General features: G+C 43.8%; 1 protein-coding gene across 2 annotated transcripts in view; it reads left to right on the forward strand.

Annotated features, from left to right (window-relative positions):
- Positions 1-23,396, forward strand: part of IRAK2 (interleukin 1 receptor associated kinase 2) — a 61,266-nt gene that overhangs the window by 32,705 nt on the left and 5,165 nt on the right. Inside the window, exons 4-11 of one of the 2 annotated variants that reach the window (XM_080673217.1) lie at positions 5,860-5,951; positions 8,038-8,232; positions 8,318-8,382; positions 9,866-9,980; positions 12,318-12,427; positions 14,188-14,383; positions 18,526-18,588; positions 22,526-22,711. In XM_080673217.1, the coding sequence (XP_080529343.1) occupies positions 5,860-5,951; positions 8,038-8,232; positions 8,318-8,382; positions 9,866-9,980; positions 12,318-12,427; positions 14,188-14,383; positions 18,526-18,588; positions 22,526-22,711 (1,022 nt within the window). The remainder of the gene's footprint in view (positions 1-5,859; positions 5,952-8,037; positions 8,233-8,317; positions 8,383-9,865; positions 9,981-12,317; positions 12,428-14,187; positions 14,384-18,525; positions 18,589-22,525; positions 22,712-23,396) is intronic. The other variant, XM_080673218.1, reaches the window with a different exon arrangement.

A 23,396-nucleotide genomic window follows, 5' to 3' on the forward strand; every position in this document is an offset into this window, starting at 1 on the left:
CAGTATATAATGGCAAAAAATTAGAAACAACAGTGGGAATGGTAAAATTAATGACAGGTCATTGCAATAATATGTTAGCCTAACATAATACTGTTAACATTATTAGCATAATAATGCTGTTAACAATGATTCGGATATGTATGCATACATGGAAACATGCTTACAATATATTAAGTAAAAAAAGTTAGATAATAAAAGAATATACCATTTTTTACCATTTTTAAGGAAAGAAAGAAAGAACTCAGTGAATGAGGGCTGTGTGCCAGACACTGTTCTAAGCACTTCAATGATGTTAACTTATTTAACCTTACTTAGCTGTGAGCTTGGTGATTACCTCCATTTCACCGATGAGAAACTGTGAGTGCAGAGAGTTAAACAGCCCGCCAGGGTCATATGCATGGGGCCCAAGTATTTTATCTGTGGTTTCCCACGCCCTCAGCACAGACTGGCCCTGCATGCCAGCTCCAGGCTTAGGAGCCTAATGACCTCTCTGTCTGTTTTCCACAGGCCCAGGGCCTGGCCTTCACAGCCATGTGGTGGGGTTGCTACATGCCCCACCACCGGGTCCTCTTTGCCAATCACAGATCCTTTGCTTTGTTCTGTGGCACCTGAAGCACCAAGAGGAAAGTGATTTGCTCAAGGTCACATGAGTAGGAAGTAGCATCTGAGCAGTGTCATTTGAACGCTTATGTCCCTAACCTCTGCATACACTGCTATCCCAAAGCCTTTCAAACCACTTCAGATTTGTCTCCATTCTGAGTTATTTCCTGTAGCTAAAGAAAAAAAAGTCCAGGAAAGGGTTCAGGGACAGTTTACCCCATGATGGCAGGACTCAGCCAGCTATAACTTCCCTGAGGGGAATTGCCACTCATACCCACATCTCCATTTTCACTATCTCTCCCCTGGAGTCCATCCTCCCTTCCTTTCTCCTGTGCCTCCTGAATGTGAGCCAAAGATCCAAACCCATGAAACCTCAGTTCACTAATGTGGATACTGAAGCCAAGGTCAGCATGGACTGAGAGGAGCATGCATAGGCTTTTGCATTAGACAGACCCGCATTTGAATTCCAACTTTGCCACTTTCTAACAGAATTATTTAGCCTCTCTGTGCCTCAGTTTTGTCATCTATAACATGGGCATAATAATAGTACCTACATCATCATGTTGTGGTAAGGAATCGTACACCACAGGTTTGCTCATTAAATATTAGCTGATGTCACCCTGATTGGTGTAGCTCGGTTGGGCTCATCCAGTGCACAGTTACTGGTTTGATTCCTGGTTAGGGCACAGGCCTGGGTTGTGGGCTCCATCCCCGGTAGGGGGCGTGTAGGAGGCAGCCGATCACATTTATGTTTCTCCCTCTCCCTTCTCTCTAAAAATCAATTAAAATTTTTTTTTAATTATTATTTATTATTTTTTTTAGTCCTCACCTGAGGATATTTTTTATTGATTTTTAGAGAGTGTGGAAGAGAGAGGGAAAGACAGAGAGGAATATTGATGTTAGAGAAACACATTGATTGGTTGCCTCCTGCACGAGCCCCAGTCAGGGCCTGGGCCGTGGAGGAGCCTGCAACCGAGGTACGTGCCCTGGACTGGAATCAAACCCAGGGCCTTTCAGTCTGCAAGCCAACATTTTTTCCACTAAGTCAAACCGGCTAGGGCTAAAAAAAATTTTTTTAAATGTTTGCCGATGTTAGGAACATTCCAGACACCCCAGATAGTTCAAGTCTGGAAAATTAATTCTAGGCCAAGGAGTCTGAGTTACTTCCTGTAGCTAAAGAAAAAAAAAATGCAGAACTTTGATCAGCAATTAAAGATAAGGGGAAATAGTCATAAAGTAAATGTGATACTGGTTGATGGTCAACGGGAAACATAGTAATAAAATAAGGAAATTCTAGGGGAGTGCTGGTCAGGATGGGGAGGTTACAGGTGTAGCCACTTCTGTTGTTCCTTATCTAGGTGACTGCAAAAACAAGCATCACAGGTTTCTGCCAGCTTCTGCACCCTTCAGTTTCTTGAATGCCCATCAGAAGCACATGTGCCCTGGCAGGTCGAGATGATAAATACAATCTATAGACAGGAAGGAAGCTGATTGTTTATCTTTGCCCAAACTGAAAATAAGAGAGTAATCATTCATTTCATCAAATAACACAAAGCTTGTCCTCTCTTGGGAAAACCCCAAACTTTCTTTGGGCCCCAAAGTTTAGGCTGATTATCTTGTAGGAATGGAGAATGCAGAGGGCAGAGGCAGTGAAGGCTGGGGAGGGTATGATAAGTGGGAACAAAGACTGCCTACATGCAGGAGACACCGGCCGGGAGGTTCTAGGTACTGCCTGGTGAGTCACACTGACAACCAGGGAGGTGAGGGCCCCTGTTGCTCCCAGCCCTCACCTTAATAACTGGGGAAGGATGCATAACCTGCCAGAGCTTCCTGGCTGAATGAGTGGTGGGGTTGGGATTCAGTTCAGGTGAGTTGCCCAGAGCCCACTTTTGTTTTTTTTAATTTAGAAAACATTTGATATTTTAGAGAGAGGAAGGGACAGAGAGAGAGAGAGAGAGAGAGAGAGAGCGATTGGCTCCCACACATGCCTCAACCAGGGGATCAAACCTGCCACCTTATGGTGTACAGGAAGACACTCTAACCACCTGAGCCACACCGTCCAGGGCCAGAGCCCACATCTTACCCCCTGTATATACTAACCCCCTTGCAGTAGGGGAGGAGGAAGTGGGGGAGATATGTGGAAGAGGAAAATACTTGAGTAGGTGAGCCACAGACAGATTCTGAGCACCTTGTTAAATAAATTCTCAAAGCCAGAATCCAGATAAAAGGGCTCTGAGTAGCTGAAATAACTCAAAAAGCCTTCGCCGTGGGAGAGGCCATTGTGCTGTCAATAAGAATCTATTTACTCTTATTCTACACAGTTTTACCAGCCTTGGTGCTCCATACATACATAGCAGACAGAGACTGATCTTTGTGCTTTAAAATTGTCATAGCTTTTAATCTGGACAAGAACTCTATGAGGAATGGTCTGTTATTGCTCTTCTTACATTTGAGGAAGCTGGAGAAGTGAAGCACAACTCACCAAGTTCAACTCGTTAGTAATGTTAGAGCCAGGACTTGAGCCCAGTTCTGTCTGATAAACAGAAAGGAGGCAGGGAGGCTGCAGAGGCAGGCCCACTGCCAGCCACAGGGCAGGGGACAGAAGACCCCAAATGCCAGCGCTGCCATGTGCTCTATATTCAGGCCCACAGTGGTGCCACGTAGCAGGATGGGATTTGCTGCATTCGGCTTGGGAAAGCAGACATTCTAGGAAGATTTTCATACGAAATGTTCATGTTTTTGTGAGGGGGGTAAACGTTTTGGCACATTAAGGGTTCACGCTTAGTGTTTTCGAAATGACATTTATGTAGCCCAGTGTCTTCCCTGACCCAGTCCTTCCACGAGCATTTACAAAGCAAGGGCTAGTCCTTATCTGGTGTGTCCTCCTTGTAGTAGTGGCCCAAATCCCCTTCCTGTTTATTGACAAAACCAGAGGGATAAATAGACTCAGCCACTCCTCCAACTAGTAGCCCTCATAGGTCACAAGAGCGGACCTCAGTGATCCCCCCAACCCAAGAGACCTGGTGCAGCCCCCAGAGTGAACCTCAGGCATCAAGTCAGACCAGAAAATTCTGGCTGTGTGAGGCCAGTGCTGACCTTGGAGTCACAGGGCAAAGGAAGAGGACAAGGGACTATGTATGTAGCTCTGCTGAGAGGCCAAAGCTAGGTCAGGGAGAGGAGAAAGAAGCAGGAGGGAGATCGAGTTGGACTGGAGCAGCAGTTCCCAGAATGTGGAGCCTGTACCCAGTGGTACATGAGAACATGGGTGCTGGAAAAAATATATATCACATGCACAAAGAACTAGGGATTTCAAAGCTAAATACATAGCACAGTATGTGAATTAAAGTGGATTGAAAGTAAAACTCAAGTAACTCAGTGAGGCAGCACAGAGGCAGGGCCAACATCTAAGAGAGGGATGAATGTGACAGGCCAAGGGTACTGGGCAGAGGCCAAGAGGGGGCAGGGCAGGCAAGAGCGGAGACCTCATCCCAGGAGCAGCAGTGGGAGGGAGCCTTTCTGCAAGGCAGGGGCCCTGCACTGCTGGCCAGTGGGCACCTGTATTCCAGGCCACCTGAGGAGCAGAAGCCAAGATGAACACAAGGGTTTTCATAGGACAAATATCTGGGAGAAAATATGGAAGGTGCTGGGCAAGGCTGGGGTGGGAAGGTTGGGTGGGAGTGTCCTGCTTGTAGTCTAAGGCAGGCTCAGGTGTGTCCTTGGGGAGACTAGAGTCCCCAGCCATCAGAGTCTTGGGTCTCCTCTTAGTCTCCCCTCTTCACTCCGTCACTGGGGGGACAGGGAAGCCAGTGGGAAGCTTGGCCTGGGTGCAGATGGGGGATGGATTTGAGTGAGCAGCAGCGCAAGCACTCTTGTCAGCCATGCTGCCAGCAGCTGGTCTGCAGCACATAGCTGGTATTATTATTTTTTTAACCTGGATTAATTAATCTGTGTATTTGCCAAAGGTTTACTTCCAGTGTCTGAGCTATAGCTCTTACCCCGAAGCTTAGTTTACTGTTATAGTGCACTGATGGACTGAGGGTGTGTGTGTGTGTGTGTGTGTGTGTGTGTGTGTGTGTGTGTGTGTGTGTGTATTTGTAGTGACCCGTTTTGGGGTTCTCTGATGCAGTGTGGGTGTGTAAACACTGTACCTTCTCAAGTGTAGTTCTTTCAAATATGGCCAAAACTGGCAAATGTGGAAAACAAAAACAAAAAAAGCCCTGACAACTCTGGAAGCTGTAGAAGACCTAAAAGCTGCAGCAGACCCAGGGGAGCGGCTTAGGGCGACCTCCTGTTGGGCTCTTGGGGATGAAAGAGCCTCAGGCTTTGTATCAGATGAGTTGTATCAGCTGCCCAGGTTAATAGTTTAGCAAGGCTCATTGTCGTTTCACCTGGTTCCATTTTCAGTCTTCTGCATTATTTTATGGCCCAAAGTCCAGATTAATCATCCTTTCCTGATATCGTCAACCAGAAATATGGGAAGCAGGTGAATTTCACCTGCCTCCCTGGGGTCAAGGCCAGGTTTCCTTGGAAGGTTGGCCCCTAGTTACTCAGAGGCCTTATTTTCAGCATCGGTAAAGAGTAGATGATAATGATACCTACCTCCCAGGATTGTTGTGAGAGTTAAATGAGTTAAAACAGTGAGTCATGTAGAGCTGTCGCTGATGTCAATGTTTGCAATGTTTCCCTCCACACAGTCCAGTTGCACTGTCTCGGTGCCCTCCCACCTTGTACCCACTTAACATTTCCCCATCTCTCAAGCCCAGGTCATATGCTCCTTCCTCTGTGAGACCCTCCTTGGTCTCCCAGCCTGTTACGGCCAGCCTCTCCTGCTCTGACTCAGAGGCTCCTCATGGCCATTCCCGCCATGGTGGAGGTTTCTGGAAGGCAGGCTTCGTAGCTAATTTTCCTGTGTTCTCAGATCCTTGTGAGGAAGGTGTGACAGTGTAGGGATTAGATGTCACACAGATGATACTCCATTTGAAGACTGGCTCTGACACTTACTATGTGGCCCTGGGCAAGTGGCCACCTCCAGTGCCTCTGTTTCTCCACCTGCCAAATGGGGACCAATCCATAGGGTTGTCATAAGGATTCATTTAGGTACTGCATGAGGATTGTGTAGTCTGGTGCCTGGGGGTGTCAGGAAATAGTAGCTGTCATTATTGACAACAATCAGAGCCTGGTTTGGTCAGGGGACTGACAGGGACCCCTCCCTCTTTCCTCAGGGGCGCCACTTTTTGACCCACAGTCCCTTCTTTCTAGCGCCTGTTCCAGCCAGAGCCAGCCTCCTGCCTCCTCCTGAAGATGCCCCTCCTTCCTTAAAAACTGACCTTCCTGCTTCATCTGATCCAAAGGTAAATCCCTATCTGAAAGCCATAGCCCCAGTTTGTGGCACTCTTTCTCAAAACAGCAATGCATTTATTCCCTGAGACCAATTTGGGGATTAGAGCGGGGGGGGGGTGGGAGGTGGGGAGGAGGAGACCAGTTGAATTACTCTGAGCTTCTGAGGTGTAAGTACTGACAGTCAATAAAACTGGGGCGGGGTTGGGGGTGAGGGGGTTCATGCACTAGTGAATAAACATTTTTAATGAGCTTTTCCATTATTTGTGTATAAATGAGACCTGATAATTGGCAGGTCTCATTTATACATAAATATATTGATTGTAGTAGTATTTGCTTACAAACTGCCTCCCATTTAGTTTATTTATTTATTTATTTTTTTAAAGGAGATGATTTGCATTCTTTTTTTTTAAAATATATTTTTTATTGATTTTTTACAGAGAGGAAGGAAGAGGGATAGAGAGTTAGAAACATCGATGAGAGAGAAACATCGATCAGCTGCCTCTTGCACACCTCCTATTGGGGATGTGCCGGCAACCAAGTTACGTGCCCTTGACCGGAATCGAACTTGGGACCTTTCAGTCCGCAGGCTGACGCTCTATCCACTGAGCCAAACCGGTTTTGGCCCAGTTTATTTTTCAACCCAAAATATGTTTGTGTTATTCTGAATTTTCAATGACTTGGGTCCAAGCCACATATGACTTTCATGGGTCTTAAGCACTTGTGCCTTCACGGGCCCTTTCTTTCATTAAAAATAATTTCTATTTTATAATTACATTGATATAAAAGTGAATATAATTCAAGCTAGATTAAAAATGAAAACATTTTCTTTGACTTTATAAGTTTGTTTTTGTTCTTCTGATTTTACAAGAAATTAAAACATATTCATTGGCCCCTAAAAGTGTGTGGCAGGGTGCCTGGTGAAGCAGCTAGCACTGCAGGGCTGATTAATGAAGCTGTGCCAAAAAGGAGACTCACTTAAACAGGGTTTTAATTTTCTCTGAAAATTAATCATGCCCAAAGATGATAACTTGGGAGAATGATCATTGTGTAAGTAAGTGGAAACACCAAATATCAAAACAATGTGTGCATCATGATTCTAGTTTGTGAAATAAAATCTTATATATCTGGTCTGCAAGAAACTCACTACACTTGAATAGCAGTTAAGTGGATAATGGGATTAATGGGATCCCCCCACACACACCACTAATTTTCTAAAACTCTTTAAAAGAGCATAAAAAGTTTAAAAAAATGTAAGTTTTGTACACCTATTTTTAAGAAGGGAAGTGGTTGAAGCAGAGCTGCTGCTTTTCATAGGCTTACCCACACAAGCAGTCTCAAAGCTCTGATTCCAGAAGCGTCTTTGGTTATGTGAACCTATATCCTGCTTCCCAGCACATGTACCAAGTATAGGACTAGGGAACCAGCTTGGCCATTGACCAGCTGTGTGATCTCACCTCAGCTCTTTGACCCCCTTGGTGCTACCTTTGTAAAATGAAAAACAAAAAAAGCAAACATCAACCATTTTCTAGTAATACTCACATTTTAGTTAATCTTCAACATTTCTCTCCAGGGTACAATGATTGTGATGTTCATTTTTGCTGATGCAGTTAAAGTTCATAGAGGTTAAGTGACTTATCCAAGGTCACAGAGCAAAGTAGTGCCTGAGCTTGGATTTGAGCTGGCCCTATTCATGTCCTTTATTTTGTTTTGTTTTGTTTTGTTTTGTTTTTAAATCCTCACCTGAGGATATGTTTTTATTGATTTTGAGAGAGAGAGAGAGAGAGAGAGAGAGAGAGAAACATCATTGTGAGAGAGAAACATTAATCAGTTGCCTTCCCTATGCTTCCTGATGGGATCGAACCCACAACCTAGGTATGTGCCCTGACCAGGAATCAAACCCCCAACCTTTTGGTGTACAGAAAGGCACTCCAACTGAGCTGTAGGACTCATGTCCTTTTTTATCATTTCTCCTCACTGGATAAGATGATCCCCTCTGTCCCTTCAGCTCTGCTGTTCTAAGATCCCTGAGATAGTAGGGAAAATAATATTTTCCATATTAATTTCATGTTAATCTCCTTCTCTTCTCTAAATCCCCAGGATGTCAGCACCTCCATTCCTAAGCAAGAAACCCTTCTGAGCCTGGCTGTAGACAGCCTTTTCTGGAATGAGGTGGATGTGGTTCAGGCAACTGATAACTTCAACCAAACCCACAAAATCAGTGAGGGGACCTTTGCTGACATCTACAAAGGACAAAGGCAGGGCACACCATTCATCTTTAAGAAGCTCCGAGAGGTAAGCACTTGGTTTGTAGTGTGTGTGTTGGGGGAAGCTGCCTGGGTGAGGCTGGATTTTAATATTTTGGAGTCTTTTCCCACAGATGGCCTGCTCAGGTCCAGGATCAATTGAAAATTTCTTCCAAGCAGAGACACGAATCTGTCATAGGTAAGCCTCCTCTATGGAAAATGATTAAACTTTGTTTAATAATGATGACAGCTAACCCTTATATAGTGCTTCCTATGTGGCAGGCATGCTTTAAGCACTCTGTGTGTGCAAACTCATTTTATCCTCACAAGAACCCTGTAATGTAGTTGCTATTAGCACAGTATTTTACATACGGGCAAATTGAGGCACAAAGAGGTTAAGTATCTTGTCCAAGATCACACAGCAAGTAGGTGACAGAGCCAGAATTTGAACCGAGGTTGCTCTGGCACCATAGTCCATGCTTTTTCTGTTTAACAACTATATGTATAGATTAGAATTATAAAAGAAACTTGGCTCACTTGGCCCAACTCCTTTCATCCAGGGGGAAAGAAATCCATTTTTATCTCTCTTTTTAAAAAATATGTGTTTTGTTTTTTAATTGATTTCAGAGAGGAAGGGAGAGGGATAGAGAGATAGAAGCATCAATGATGAGAGAGAATCATCAATCACTGCCTCCTGCATGCCCCCTCCTGCACGCAACCTCAACCTGAATTGAGCTGTGACTTCCTGCTTCATAGGTAGACGCTCAACCTCTGAATCACACTGGCAGGACCTATCTCATTTTTTTGAGATTGGCAGGGACTTAGTGATTCCAATTCTAAGAGTGAATCCATCTTAAAATCCAGATCTAGAGCAGGATCTGGCAAATGACGACCCATAAGCTAAATCTGGCCCTGCCTGTGTTGTAAGGCTCAAGAGCTAAGAATGGTTTGAAGAAAACAAAAAGACTATTTCATGACATAAGTATAAAAAATTCAAATTTCAGTGTCTATAATAACTAGATGGGGGCGGTAAGCGGGTTTCCAGGAAATTAGGTGGATGGTGGTGCCCTTTGCTGAGATAATAACTATGGATGGAGAAGCGGGTTTGGGACTTGACGAGTTTAGATTGTTCACCTAGAGTATGGAGATGAGCGATTTGGGAGCATTCCTCATAGAGGTGAGATATACCTAGAGGAACAGCTTATAATACAAGATGGGAGACTCAGGTTTCAGAGGGAGTTGAAAGAGGAGGGTCTTAGGGAAAACGGCCAAGGAAGAGTGGTTAAGAGGGTAGGAGGAGTCAGAAGGAATGGGTGACTTAGACTCAGCAGAAGAGGATTTTGGGAAAGAACTCCAGTCCTGGGGGTCAAACAGACTTGCAATCTTACCCTGGCTTCACTGCTTGCTAGCTATAACCTTGGCAAGTTCCTTAGTCTCTAAGCCTCTGCTTCCAGAAGACGGGGTGGTTAAGGTGTCATATGCTGCAGAGCAGGGAGGCAGGATAAGTTCAAGCAACTGACTTCCAGCTCCTTGAAGGCACACCAGTTTTTATCTTTCTACCCTGGTGCTGGGCCTCAGGGCAATGGAGAGGGCAAAAGAGGTATGGGAGGTGAGGAATTGGAGCAGTCTTTGATTATTCTTTCTGTCTGACTCCTCGCCTCTGCACTAATGCCTGATTTCAGATGCTGCCACCCCAATGTCTTACCTCTGCTGGGCGTCTGCATTGGAAAACAGTTTTACAGCTTGATCTACCCCTACATGGCAAATGGTTCTTTACAGGACAGACTCCGGTGCCAGGTAAGAGGCTGGGTCACGGTCAGAGAGCAGGACCAGGCAGTACCCACTTAGAGAATCAATGGTTAAAGACATATAAGAGTCCAGAGAGAGAGAGGCCCCCTTCAAGAGAAGTTGGTCCAGGATACATAAGATCTGGCTAAATATCTTCAGGTAAAACCCTATAAAAATTTTATTTGACAACAGGCATTTCATTTAAGTCAAGAGCAAGATAAACTATCCCATAGCACTAAATTTATTCAACATTGTTCTGGACATGATAGCCAATGCAATAGGACAAGAAAAATAATTAAAAGATACAAAGTATGTGGATTAAAAAACTGTGGTACATCTACACAATGGAATACTATGCCGCTATAAAAAAGAATGAACTTTTACCATTTGCAACAGCATGGATGGAACTGGAGAGCATTATGCTAAGCGAAATAAGCCAGTCGGAGAAAGATAAATATCACATGATCTCACTCATATGTGGGATATAATGATCAACATAATTTGATGAACAAGAATAGATCCAGAGATAAATGGTAGGGGAGGCGGGGTTAGAGAGCAGCCAAAGGACTTGTATGCATGCATATTAGCATAGCCAATAGATACAGGCACTGAGTCATTGGGGCTTGCCTGGGGTGGGAATGGCTGGGGGGGGGGGGCGGTTAATTGGGGAAAAAGAAGACAAATATAAAACTTTAGACAATAAAACAAAAGATTCAAAGTATGGAAAAGTAGAGGCAAAATTTTATTTCAAAATAAATACTTAACTAAAATTTCAGTTTTAGCCCTAGCTGGTTTTGCTCAGTGATTAGAGTGTCAGCCCACAGATTGAAGAGTTGTGGTTCAGTTCTGATCAAGGGCATATATCTCAGTTGCAGGCTCAATCCCCAGTTGGGATGCATGTGGGAAGCAACCAACATGTCTCTCTCACAGCGATGTTTCTCTCTCTTTGTCTCTCCCTCTCCCTTCCACTCTCTCTAAAAATCAATAGAAAAAATGTTTTTGGGTGAGGATTAACAACACAACAACAAAAATTACAGTTTTATCACTTGATCTTAGCCAAAAGGCTCAGAAATGATAAAGTTACAATTTTATTTTATTTATTTATTTAAAATCTATTTTTATTGATTTCAGAGAGGAAGGGAGAGTGATAGAAACATTAAGATGAGAGAATCATTGATCAGCTGCCTCCTGTACACCTCACACTGGGAATTGAGTATACAACCCAGGCATGTGAGCTGACCAGAAATTGAACTGTGACCTCCTGGTTCATAGGTTGACGCTCAACTGCTGAGCTGGCTGGGCAAAATTACAATTTTAAAAGCAAACATCCCTCCCATGAAATTCTCAGAGGGAAAAGAATTATACCACATGGAATTATTACTTCCTTTGGCAGGGTCCAAGTAAAGCAGTTATTCATGGTATGATAATGATCATGGTATGATAATGATCATTATATGCCCTTGCTGAGCTCTTCCTGTGTGCAAGGCACTGTGACAAGGGCTTTACACATGTTTCCTCCAGGCCTTGCCACAACCCAACAGGTTTTCTCCATTTTCTGAAAGAGGAGTGTCCGGCACAGAGAGGCAAAGTGATTTGCCCAAAGGACACAGCTGACAGGTGTCAGGGCTAGGGTTTGAACTGGTTTCATGTGGCTCCATATTTCAGAGCTTTTGAGAAGAAATCAATGAGCAGGGCCAATTCTTAGAGGATGTGGGACCTAAGACAGGACTTGAGAAATAAGTGGTGATTTAGCTTGGAGATTCGGTCTTAGAGCAACAGTGGTAGCACCTGAGGAAAGGGAGCCGAATTTAGCCCACCCCACAATGTGCATCATCCCTTGTGAAGTCTCCCCAAATATATATACATAAAATGGGCATAAGGTCCAGGGCCTGGTGTGCCCACACAAGCTCCCTAGCTCCTCTCCCAACCAGCCCCACCTAGAGAAAAATTCCAGAGCTGCCACTGTAATAGTCATGATAAAAATAGCTGCTGTTTGTTGAGCACCCACTGTGTGGCACACTCTATATTAGGGACATAGCATACACTTCTTTGAATCCTTACAAGAACCCTAAAGCATAGGGATTAACATTTCCATTTTAATCTAAAGAAAGCGAGGCTCAGAGAGGTTGTGTCTTTTCCAAAGTCACACAGCTAGTGCATGTTTGAGCTGGGATTTCCACCTAGATCTGTCAGATATCAAAACTGGTACCCTGCCAGTAACCCATGCAGGTCGAGCCCTGTTGCAGAGGACAGGAAGGGCTGGAGGAGAGACAGGAGCCCAGGAGCCTGCCATTGGGACTTTAAAAGGAACAGGTGTCACTGTTTCATCCCCTTTCTTTCTCTTAGGGTGGCTCAGACCCCCTCCTCTGGCCCCAGCGCATCAGCATCGTCTCAGGGCTGCTTCGTGCTGTGGAGCACCTTCACAGCCTGGAGATCATCCACAGTAACATCAAGAGGTGAGAGAGGTGGGCTGGACCCTGCCAGGGCTCTGGCTGCAGGGGTGAGACAGTACCACATTCCAGGGTCCCCTTCCTCTCCCTCTGTCTCTCTTCTCTTTGCCTTTCTCTCCCCACCTCACCTCCTTTGGGTCTCCCTTTCTTTGTTACATCCTCAAAAGTCAGTGTTTCTGATTGCTGTCAGCACATACTGCCTACCTGTCACCACATTTGTCTTTCTAAGCTGGTGTTTTTCCAACAAGCACCCCACACCCATGATGTAGTTTACTTTCCACCCAGCCAGCTGGTCTGCACCTGGTCCTTGAAGTTTGGGTCATATCTGCCAAGTCCCCTGGGATTTTGAGCTCTGTGCTCAGAGTCTTCTTGGAGACCCACCTCCCCTGCTTGTGTACCTGTTGGTGAACGTAACTCGTGTTAGTGTACACCCCAGCTATCACGGTCCCAACCATCTAAGAGCAAGAGTTCCCCATTTGGGGACTGGCAACATGGGAAGAGATTCCAGAAGATATCAGAGAATTTGGCAAAATTGAGCTTGAAACCATAGAACCCACACTTCCCCAAAAGTCCTCTCTCCGTTTGACAAAGGGAAGCCCGTTTTTTGTCTCTCCCCATTGATTCTTATTTGGTTGCACAAACAACTGTAATAGCAAGGAAGGAAACGGAAGGACTGGGGTCGTCCTAGCTCACCACTCTGACTCATCAGTTGGCCCCATTTTTCTGTTTCTTTTCTCAGCCCCTTCCCACACAGAAGGTCTTGACCCTAAGGTAGCCCAGTTACCTGGTTACCATTTCATATTCTCTTCCCCTGCTTCACTTAAATATGATAAACATTTTTCCACATTGCATGTCATTATTTTCAGTGACTTCTTAGTCTTCAATTGCACGGATTGCCCATAATTTACTTACCCACTCCTAATAGTGGACGTTAGAATTGGTGTCTACTTTTAAAAAAACTATTAGAGGGTTAGTTCTATATTGAATATTTGTATGCATAGCTGAGTTTTTTGTTTCCCCTCCCCTTTGGAGTACTTTCTGAGAGTTCACTTCCATGGTTTACTAATAGACGACTAGGTTCAAGAATATTTTTATTGTTCTTATTTTCTACAATTTGGACAGGTTCAGTCACGAAGGATGCTGACATTTAGACTTGAGTCAGCTGGGCCAGAGCTGGGGGTCGGAACAGCCTTGGAGGGACTGAGCCAAGTCAGCCTATATGGGCTTAGCCAGCTGAGGGTGATCAGGGTGGACATCTGTGGGGATCAGGATGGCTGCACCTCTTTGACCACACTGAATGCCATTCTCAAGGCAGCAGGATTAATCTTTTTTTTTTTTTATATACTTTATTGATTTTTTACAGAGAGGAAGGAAGAGTGATAGATAGTCAGAAACATCGATGAGAGAGAAACATCGATCAGCTGCCTCTTGCACACCTCCTACTGGGGATGTGCCCGCAACCAAGTTACATGCCCTTGACCGGAATCGAACCTGGGACCTTTCAGTCCGCAGGCTGACGCTCTTCCACTGAGCCAAACCGGTTTTGGCAAGCAGCAGGATTAATCTTAGCTCCATCTTCATTGGCTTGTCAGAGTAGGCTCCTTTCTCAGGACTCTCTCAGAAACTCCATGTTGAGGGTCTTCAGTGACGCTAACTTGCTGCAGTGGACGCTGCTCATTGCTAAGTTGTTTCCCAAAAGCGTCTCCATGGCAACCTCTTCTTGTCCAGCCCCAAATGAAAAGGTTCTCTCTGCTTCTTTTCCACAGCTCCAATGTTTTGCTAGATCAAAACTTCACCCCCATGCTGGCTCATCCAAAGGCTCACCTGTGTCCTGACAATAAAAGGTCAAAATATACCAGGATGAAGACCCATCTTTTCCAGGCCTCGGCTGCATATCTGCCAGAAGATTTCATCAAAGTGGGGCAGCTGACAAAGCGAGTGGACATCTTCAGCTGTGGAATAGTAAGAGTTTCCTTCTCTGCTGAGGGGGGCCTATACTCATTTGTCTTTTCCCTGACTCCTGTGTAAGCACAGGCTATGATAGAGGCTCATAGATACGTTACATCAAAGTACAGTAGGGGTTGGCTAACTATGGCCCACAGGCCAAAACTAGCCTATGACCTATAACTAAGAATAGTTTTTATATTCATAAAAGATTAAATAATAATAATTTTTTAAAAAGAGGAAGAATATGTGACAGAGACTTGGTTTGTGGCCCACAAAGCCTAAAATATTTACTCTCACTCAGCTGGCGTGGCTTGGTGGTTGAGCGTCAACCTATGAACTAGGAGGTTGCAGATCAATTACTGGTTAGGGCACATGCCTGGGATGTGGGCTCAATCCCTAGTGGGATTCTCTCTCATCATTGATGTTTCTATCTCTCTCTCCTTCCCTCTCCCTTCCTTTCTCTGAAATCAGCAAAAATATATTTAACCCTAGCTGGCTTGACTCAGTAGATAGAGCATCAGCCTGCAGACTGAAAGGTCCCAGGTTTGATTCCAGCCAAGGGCACATGCCTGGGTTGCAGGGTCAATCCCCAGTGGGGGGTGTGCAGGAGGCGGCATATCAATGATTCTCTCTCATCATTGATGTTTCTATCTCTCTCTCCTTCTCCCTTCCTCTCTGAAATCAATAAAGAAATGTTTTGTTTTTTTTAAAAAAATATTTAGAACTAGAGGCCCGGTGCACAAAATTCGTGCACGTGTAGGGTCCCTAGGCCTGGCCGGCAATCAGGGCCATTCTGTGGGGCAACCGATAGGCTGATTGAGGGCCCCCCCGCTGGCACTCACCTTGACTGGCCCAGTGCCGCCCACTCCCCAGCCCTGCCCCCTGCTGCCGCCGCCAGTTGCCTCCCTCTGTGGGACGACCGGCGGGGCGATCAGGGGGCTCCTGCTGGCACCCACTTTGGCTGACCTGGGCCTGCGGGCTGGGGGCAGCTCCTTCATTGAGCGTCTGCCCCCTGGTGGTCAGTGCGTGTCTTAGCAACTGGTTGTTCTGCCATTCAGTCGATTTGCATATTAGGCTTTTATTATATAGGATATTTACTCTCTAGCCTGTTAAAGAAAAAAAATCTGCCAACCCTTGAAGTAAAGCCCCTCATGAGTGTCCAGATTGTAGTAAGCTATCATCTCCTGACTTCCCTGATTCCCACCCAGCCAGCCGTCTAATTTTCTATCCAGTTGTGTTTGTCCTTGTTTGTTCATTCATCTTTTTTGTCCATCTTTCCATCCATCTTTCCAATCATCATTCATTCAACATTCATCCACTCATCCATCCATCCATCCATCCATCCATCAGTTACACATCTGTTCACTATCCATCTACTCATCCTCACCACCATCTGTCTGGCATTACTATGTGTAGAATTTGTATAGACTATAAATGTAACTTAAACACAATCCCTCCCCCAGGAGCTCATGGTCTGAAAATAGTCTCCAGTGTATATTTCTACAGAACACCAATTCCTTGAGATCTCTGTAGGTTTGGTGTGTTTAAAGGTTTTGGGGGCAAATAGGTTTGAGAAATCTGGATTAATCAAAGTCAAGCAGATTTCTTTACCACAAAATTAATCAGAGCCTTTAGTATAATAATGAGCTCTTAATCTAATCTTTGTGAATTTACTACCGCTGGGAAAACAGTAAGCTGTGTTTCCCAAATTAATTTGATAACTGAACCTTGTTTTCTCAGTATGTCTCAGCATCCGTGTCCCATGGAACCTGGTCTAGGAAATACTGGCTGAGAAAAGTGATAGTCCATGGTTGACATCTGCCAAGAACAAGCAAACTGCATTTTGGACCTTGCCTTCTCTCTTCCTCTCCAGCCTTCAACTCCATACTTCCTCTCTCTGACCCCAACCCCCTGGCTGTCCACCTCTCCTACTAACTAGTGCCCTCCCCCTGAGCCACCTTCTGCCCTCAGCCCGACATCCACATGTCAGATTTTGCTTTTGTCAGTCTCCCAGCTCATGGACTCTTCTGGTTTCCTTGCCCCTGTCACCCTCACTGGGTGATTCAGTGAAGCTCATCAGGGCTCCCCCAGGCTCCTGCTTCTTTAAGACCTGGGGGGACTGAACCCCCCAAACCACCAGGCACTGTAGTGCAGAGGTTAAAAGCATGGATTTGGGCCCCAGCTCAGTTACTTTCAGCTGTGTGACCTAGGGTACATCACCTATAACTCTGGACCTTAGTTTTGCCCTCTGTAAAATGGGGAGTAAATTATATATATGAAGATTAATAAGATTATATATATATATATATATATATATATATATATATATATATATAAACTGGTTAGCATAGTACTCTGCAAATATCAAGATGATGATGATTATTATAGTGGTTTGTTTTATTATTACTACCTTTACACCCTCATTCCTGATTTATGTTTACTCTTGACTTTTTAACTCAGCTCTTAGTGTAACAATTGACTTCCTTATTCGTTCATTCATTCATTCACTCATTCATTCAGTGCCCACTGGCTCCCTGCACTCTTTCTCAGCCCTGCCATTGACTAACAGTATGATTTTGAACTTTGGTTTCTCTTATTGGGAACAGTGTGTTTCTCAGTGTTTTGTGTGTGTGTTTTTGGTGAGCACTCAGTGACCTCTATAAGGGGCCTTGTATAGAGCCTGCATGTCGGGAGGCAGAGGAAATGTTTGTGTATTTATTCCCCCTTCCTTTCTGGCACTGCTGGTGGGGAGTCTTTTCAATGGTCTCCTGTCCACTGGCTGCAGGGTTGCCCGCTACTGCTCCCTCCTGACCACTGCCTTTCTGTTATTAACCTAGTGGGCCTTTTCTCTGGAATAGAGGATTTCTTAGCAGTAAAAGGGAACCTATTATGAGTTGCTTCTAAAGGGGGTGTGGAAGAGAGATTTGACACTCAGTCCCTTCTATTCACTACTGCTAGATCCTCATTTACCAGATGAGGACACAGCTCATTTTAGTCACTTGCCTAAAACTCACCTGCACGTATAAGGAACAAAGTAATTTGAACCCAGGTCTGTCTGACTGTAGAGTCCTTAACCACCATGCTGCTATCTCTGCCAAGAATTCCTGTTCAAAGCAGGCTCCCCATTTACTAAAACACATACCACTGTTTATCAATTTTTGGTGGCTTATACTGGCTCAGGTCTCTGTTCCTTTTGTGAGTGGATGAAGTAATGAACAAATAATGTTAATAAAGGCATATAGGCCCGTCCAGTGTGGCTCAGTTGGTTGAGGGTCATCCCGTACACCAAGAGGCCACTGGTTCGATTCCTGATCAGGACATAATCCCCAATAGGGGGCCTTGCAGGAGGCAGCCAATCAATTTTCTCTGTCATCATCGATGTTTCTATATCTCTCCTCTCTCTTCCTCTCTCTCCTCTTCCTTCCTCTCTCTCTCAAATCAGTAAAAACATATTTTTTTAAAAAGGCATATGGATGAAACATGCTATAAATATTGCTGAGATTTTCTTCGTAGAATACATATATGCACATGGATTCCTTTTTCCTGAGATTGATGTAGCAATGCCTGCTTACCATTTCTGATGGTTTTTTAAATGAAATTATCTTTAAAATATAGTGTGTGCATATGTATATGTGTATATAGATAAATATAGATATATATGCATGTGTGTGTGTATATATATAATGTGTGTATATTATACAGGGTAGGGCAAAAGTAGGTTTACAGTTGTGAGTATGTGAAACAGAGTTTATTATTGTATTATTATTTATTAATTATTGTATTATTTTCCATACAAAAAACCATAAACCTACTTTTGCCCCACCCTGTATGTGTATATGCATATAGTTTATGTATACATACGTATAAGTGTGCATATATGTGTGTGTGTGTGTATATATATATATATATATACATATATTTATATATATATAATTGATGATAATACACACACATTGGGTTTCCATCCTCCCTACCTTAGTATCAGTTAATTCGAACCTTCTATAAGCATTGGGTCTCATGTTCCAGACTTTGGGCATGTGTCTATGCTGGCAAATGGCAGAGCTGAGCCCGAAGCTCAGACTTTATTATTGAGAAGAAGCTTCTCTCTTGACCTGTACATGAGTGTGTGAACTGTGCTAACTCCATGTTCTCTGCAGGTGTTAGCTGAGGTCCTCACTGGCATCCCTGCGATGGAGAACCACCGAAGCCCAGTTTACCTGGTAAGGAAATCAGTCACTTCTGGCTGGTTGGTGTGTTAGGGCCTCACAGCCACGAGGGCTCAGGAGGGTACCCATTTTACAGATGCTAATGAGGTCTCAGACCAGGGTTTGATTTGCATCTGTGCAAAGTAAGCTTTAATCTCCCATACCCACCTACCAGCTAACAATTACTTTTTCATGATATAATAGAATTTAGAATGTTTCAGGAAAACTCATTTCTCCTCTTTACACATCAGGCAATCAAATGGGGTTGTCCTCAAATTGGAAAGTTAATTTCAGCCTTTTAAAATGGTTTTCTATAATAGATTCAATAACTTCCATATTTGGTAGGTCCAAAGAACTATCATATGTATAGTGTCATTTCAAAAACATAACAACATAGCTTGACTCTGGCACCTTCCATAAATTATCTTTTTTTTTAAAGATATGTTTTTATTGATTTCAGAGAGAGGAAGGGAGAGGGAGATATAGAAATATCAATGATGAGAGAGAATCATTGATTGCTGATGAGCAACTTCTTGGTTCCTGGATCGACGCTCAACTACTGAGCCACACAGGCCAGGCCCATACATTATCTTTCTAAGTCATTTTAGAATCCCTATGAGATTGATAGAAGCATTATATTCATCTATAGATGAGGAAAGCCAGCTCTGAGGTTTGCCTGAAATCTCAGCTGTACTGAATGTCAGAGCTGGAATTCTGAGTCAGGTCTTCTGAATTGCAGATCCTGGAGTTCTCAACCCTGACACTTTTGACTGTTTAATTCTCATGGAAGTCCAACCATATGAATTCAGTATTATCATCATCCCCATTTTATGGATGAAGAAATTAAGGCCAAGGTGAAGAGACTTGTCTCATGCTCCTCAGTGAGATCAATGGCCAAACGGATTTGAACCCATGTCTTTGGCAGAGATCGAAATTCTATGCAAGCTCTGGTCCTCTTCATCAGTTTGAGAGGGCAACCCCTTTTCTGACTTGATGTTGAGGCCAGTGGAGCAGCTGGCTTTTTGTGATTGGGCCCCAATAGCATTTCCTGAGCTTTAGGGTGGAGAGCTGAAGGCCTCCCCTATACACAATTTGTTTCTCTACTGAGCTCCCTGAGCTCCGCCCCCTTTGGGCACCGAGCTACAGACACCACAAAGACGTCAGTTTAAGCAGCTTGGATGTGGTTTGGGTAGTTTGGGGCAATTTCTCATCTCCTGAAGTTTTCTCGAGATGCATGTCTCAGCAGTCCTCTGGGGCTCCCTGGGTGAATGTCACAGGACAAAGAGGCTTTGGAGGCACTTATATGAAATTTGCTAGAAGTTCTTTTTGTTAATGGTTTCTAAAAGTGTGAAGGATATCACTTATTAAAAAACCTAGTTTTGCCCTGGCTGGTGTGGCTCAGTTGTTTGGAGTGTCATTCCACACACAGAAAGGTGGTGAGTTTGTTCCTAGTCAGGACGCATGCCCAGGTTGCGGGTTCTAACTTGATATTGGTTGACAGGAGGCCACCAACTGATGTTTCTCTCTCTCCCCCCACTCCCCTTTCACTCTCTGGGTAGGCATGGCTAGTTCTTAAAAGCCATTTTTATTATGAACCATTTCAAATGTAAAGAAAAGAATATAAAGAATATTATATTAGTTATCAACATCATGCTGTTCGTATTTCTTTGCACTCCCAAAACTTTGTGTGTGTGTACTTTAAATTCCAATATTATGTTATTGCATCCATATAAAGTTTTCTAAATTTTAAAATATTACTTAATACCCATTCTATATTTAGAATTCCCAAATCACCTCAAAAATTGCTTTTTATTTTATTTTTGAGATTCTTTATTGTTTAAAGTATTACATGTCTCCTTTTTCCCCCATTGACCTCTCCCCGACGGTTCCCACCCCCCTCAAAAATTGCTTTTTAAAAGTTGTTTTATTTGAAACCGATCCAGGCAAGCTCCATATTTGCCTTTGGTTATGTTTCTTAAGACACTTTTATTCTCTAACTGTACCTCTCCCCCCTTTTCTTTGTGTGTATCGTTGCATTTCTGCAGAAAGTGGGTCATTCTTCCTATGGACTCTCTCAGGTCCAGCTTTTGGTGATGACGTCCTTGAGGTATCCTTGTTTCTCTATTCCTCATGTTTCCTGTACATTGTAGTCAGCTCTGAAACTTGTTAGATTCATGGTCAGTGCTACTTCCTGGATGGTGCTGTGTACTTCCCGTAGCATGGCAACACGAGGCACGTAGCAGATTGTCCTACTTTCAGGGCTGAGCTTTATCACTGGGTTCAGGTGGACTTGCTGATTCCTTCCATTACTAAGTTCCCCCATCACCCTGCCACCGAGTGCTCTCAGCTTCTCTTGGTGACTGTTGCTAGATGAGACCCATGATTTCGTTGGGGGTAGTCAAATGGTGAGCATCTCTATCTCCGTTCTTTTCAGGGCATTCACTTTGGACATGGTGGACACCTTCATATCTGTAAATAATACACTTTCTAAAGGAATAAACATTTAAAAGGGAGAGCTCACATGAGAGAATTATGCAAAAGGGTATTAAAAAATGCAGCCCTTGCCAGGGAGAAGTTTTTAGTCTCCAGGCATTCAGCTTCTGATGGGGTCAAGAATTTAAGTATTATTGGACCCTCACATAACCTATTTTCTGGAGGGAAACTGAGGCAGAGTGGTGACTCTTGTTTTATTTTTGATACAAATATTACAACCCATGTCTGATAATCACTGATATAATCTTTTTTTTCTAAATTGTAAGTGTATTTATATGAAAAACTGTATAAAGCAATAAAGACTAATTGTTTTATATTTAATTAATAACTTCTATTAAAAATAATAAATTAGCCCTGGCCAGTGTGCTCATTGGTTGGAGCATTGGTCTGCACAAACTGAAGGGTCACAGGTTCTATTCCTGGTCAGGGGCACGTGCCTGGGTTTCAGGTTCAATCCCTGGTCGTGGTTGGGAGACTACCAATCAATGTATCTCTTTCACATCGATGTTTCTCTCTCTCTCTCTTTCTCCCCCTCTTTGACATAAATTAAAAATAATTAAAATAAAATTACATAAAAATTAAAAGATGAAACTTATACAAAAAATAAGTTATGTATAATTTGTGAAAACATTTAGGAAGCACTGACTATGTGCCAGGCACTGTCCTTGGTGCAGGAGATACAGAGGTGAGTAAGGTAAAGTTTTTACCCTCATAGGTGAAAATCCTAACATGTTTATTTTATATTGTAAGAGACTGTCTCTGTAATTGTTAATAAGATCAAATTATTAATGTAAGTTTTCAGTATGTAGTAAATACTATATAAATGAAAGATAGCCCTGGCCGGTTTGGCTCAGTGGATAGAGCGTAAGCCTGCGGACTGAAGGGTCCTGGGTTCGATTGTGGTCAAGGGCACATGCCTGGGTCGCAAGCTTGATCCCCAGTAGGGGGCATGCAGGAAGCAGCCGATCCATGATCTCTCATTGATGATGTTTCTATCTCTCTCCCTTCCTCTCTGAAATCAATAAAAATATATTTAAAAAAATAAATGAAAGATAGCTATTTTACTATTTGTTATTATCACTAAAACTATTGAATGTTTAGTCAAGTATTACACTTTATGCTTTAGATGCATTATGTCGTTTAATCTTTCTGTTAGTCCTATTATCCCCATTTTCCTGATTAATCAACTGAGGCCTACCTAGAAAGGTTAAGCCATTGCATTTGTGGTATTTTTTTAGTGTACTATGGAATGCCCTGTACATGCAGGGCATTTAGCTATTCTCCAGTTCTTGGCTGTTTTGCTTGTTTCTGGGATCCTTGAATTTATTTTAAAATTCCTGTTGGTTTTCTGAGAAGTTTTTGCAGCTCTGGTGTAGTCCTGGAGGTGAGTGAGGCAAGTGTGTTTGGATCCCACACACCTAAAGCTCACTCAGGGGTGTTTCCACTAATTTTCCCACAGAAGGATTTACTCCTCCATGAAATTCCAAGCAGCACCAGGAAGACAGGCGTGGAGAAAGTGATGGCGAAGGAGATCTGCCAGAAATACCTGGAGAAGAGAGCAGGGGTTCTGCCGGAAGACTGTGCGGAGGCTTTGGCCACGGCCACCTGCCTCTGCCTGCGGAGGCGGAATGCCAGCCTGGCAGAGGTGAGCTTGATTCTCAGCCTTTCCCCAGCCATGAGCTCTGTCTTGGGTCAGCTGGGTCTCACTTCCGAGGCTGCATGTGTTTGCTTTATCAGGGACTAGGTTAAGATTCAGGGTTGATCCCTTCACTGAGATGTGATCTCATAAACCAGGGCTGTATTTGGTTGGAAGTAGCAGAATATGTTAGAACTTACATCAGCAAAACAGGGCAGTATATGGATAAGGGTGTCTTACGAGCCTGAGGGTCATGTGCTGCTGGCCTGAGGGGCCTAGGGCCACACCCTTGGTTATTAACAGAACTCTGGTGCTTTTGCTGAATCTGCCTTATTCCTCCTCTTCTCTCTGTAGGCCCCCTTTCTCTCTTTTTTTAATTTTTATTTTCTTGGTTAGGAGTTGTGGCCATATTCACTTATATGTTATAGTTCTGCCCCATGGAGAGACCAAGTCTCCAGGTCCCCATTCTAACATCTCAGTGAGAGAACTTGATTGGCCTAGCTAGGATCAGGCTGGCCCCATTGGCCAGTCAGGTAAGATGAGGAGCATAGGGTCCAGTATATAAACCTGGTAGTCAGGGGAGGTCAATCCCTGAAAGGAGAAGGGGCCAGGCCCTAGAGAAAGGGAGCATTTCTAGCTTGTGGGCTAGGCAGACACCCCAGAAATCAACCACCTACAGGAGGTAAAACATTTT

This window comes from Plecotus auritus (assembly GCF_963455305.1).
Source record: "Plecotus auritus genome assembly, chromosome: 6".
NCBI classification, from domain to species: Eukaryota; Metazoa; Chordata; class Mammalia; order Chiroptera; family Vespertilionidae; genus Plecotus; species Plecotus auritus.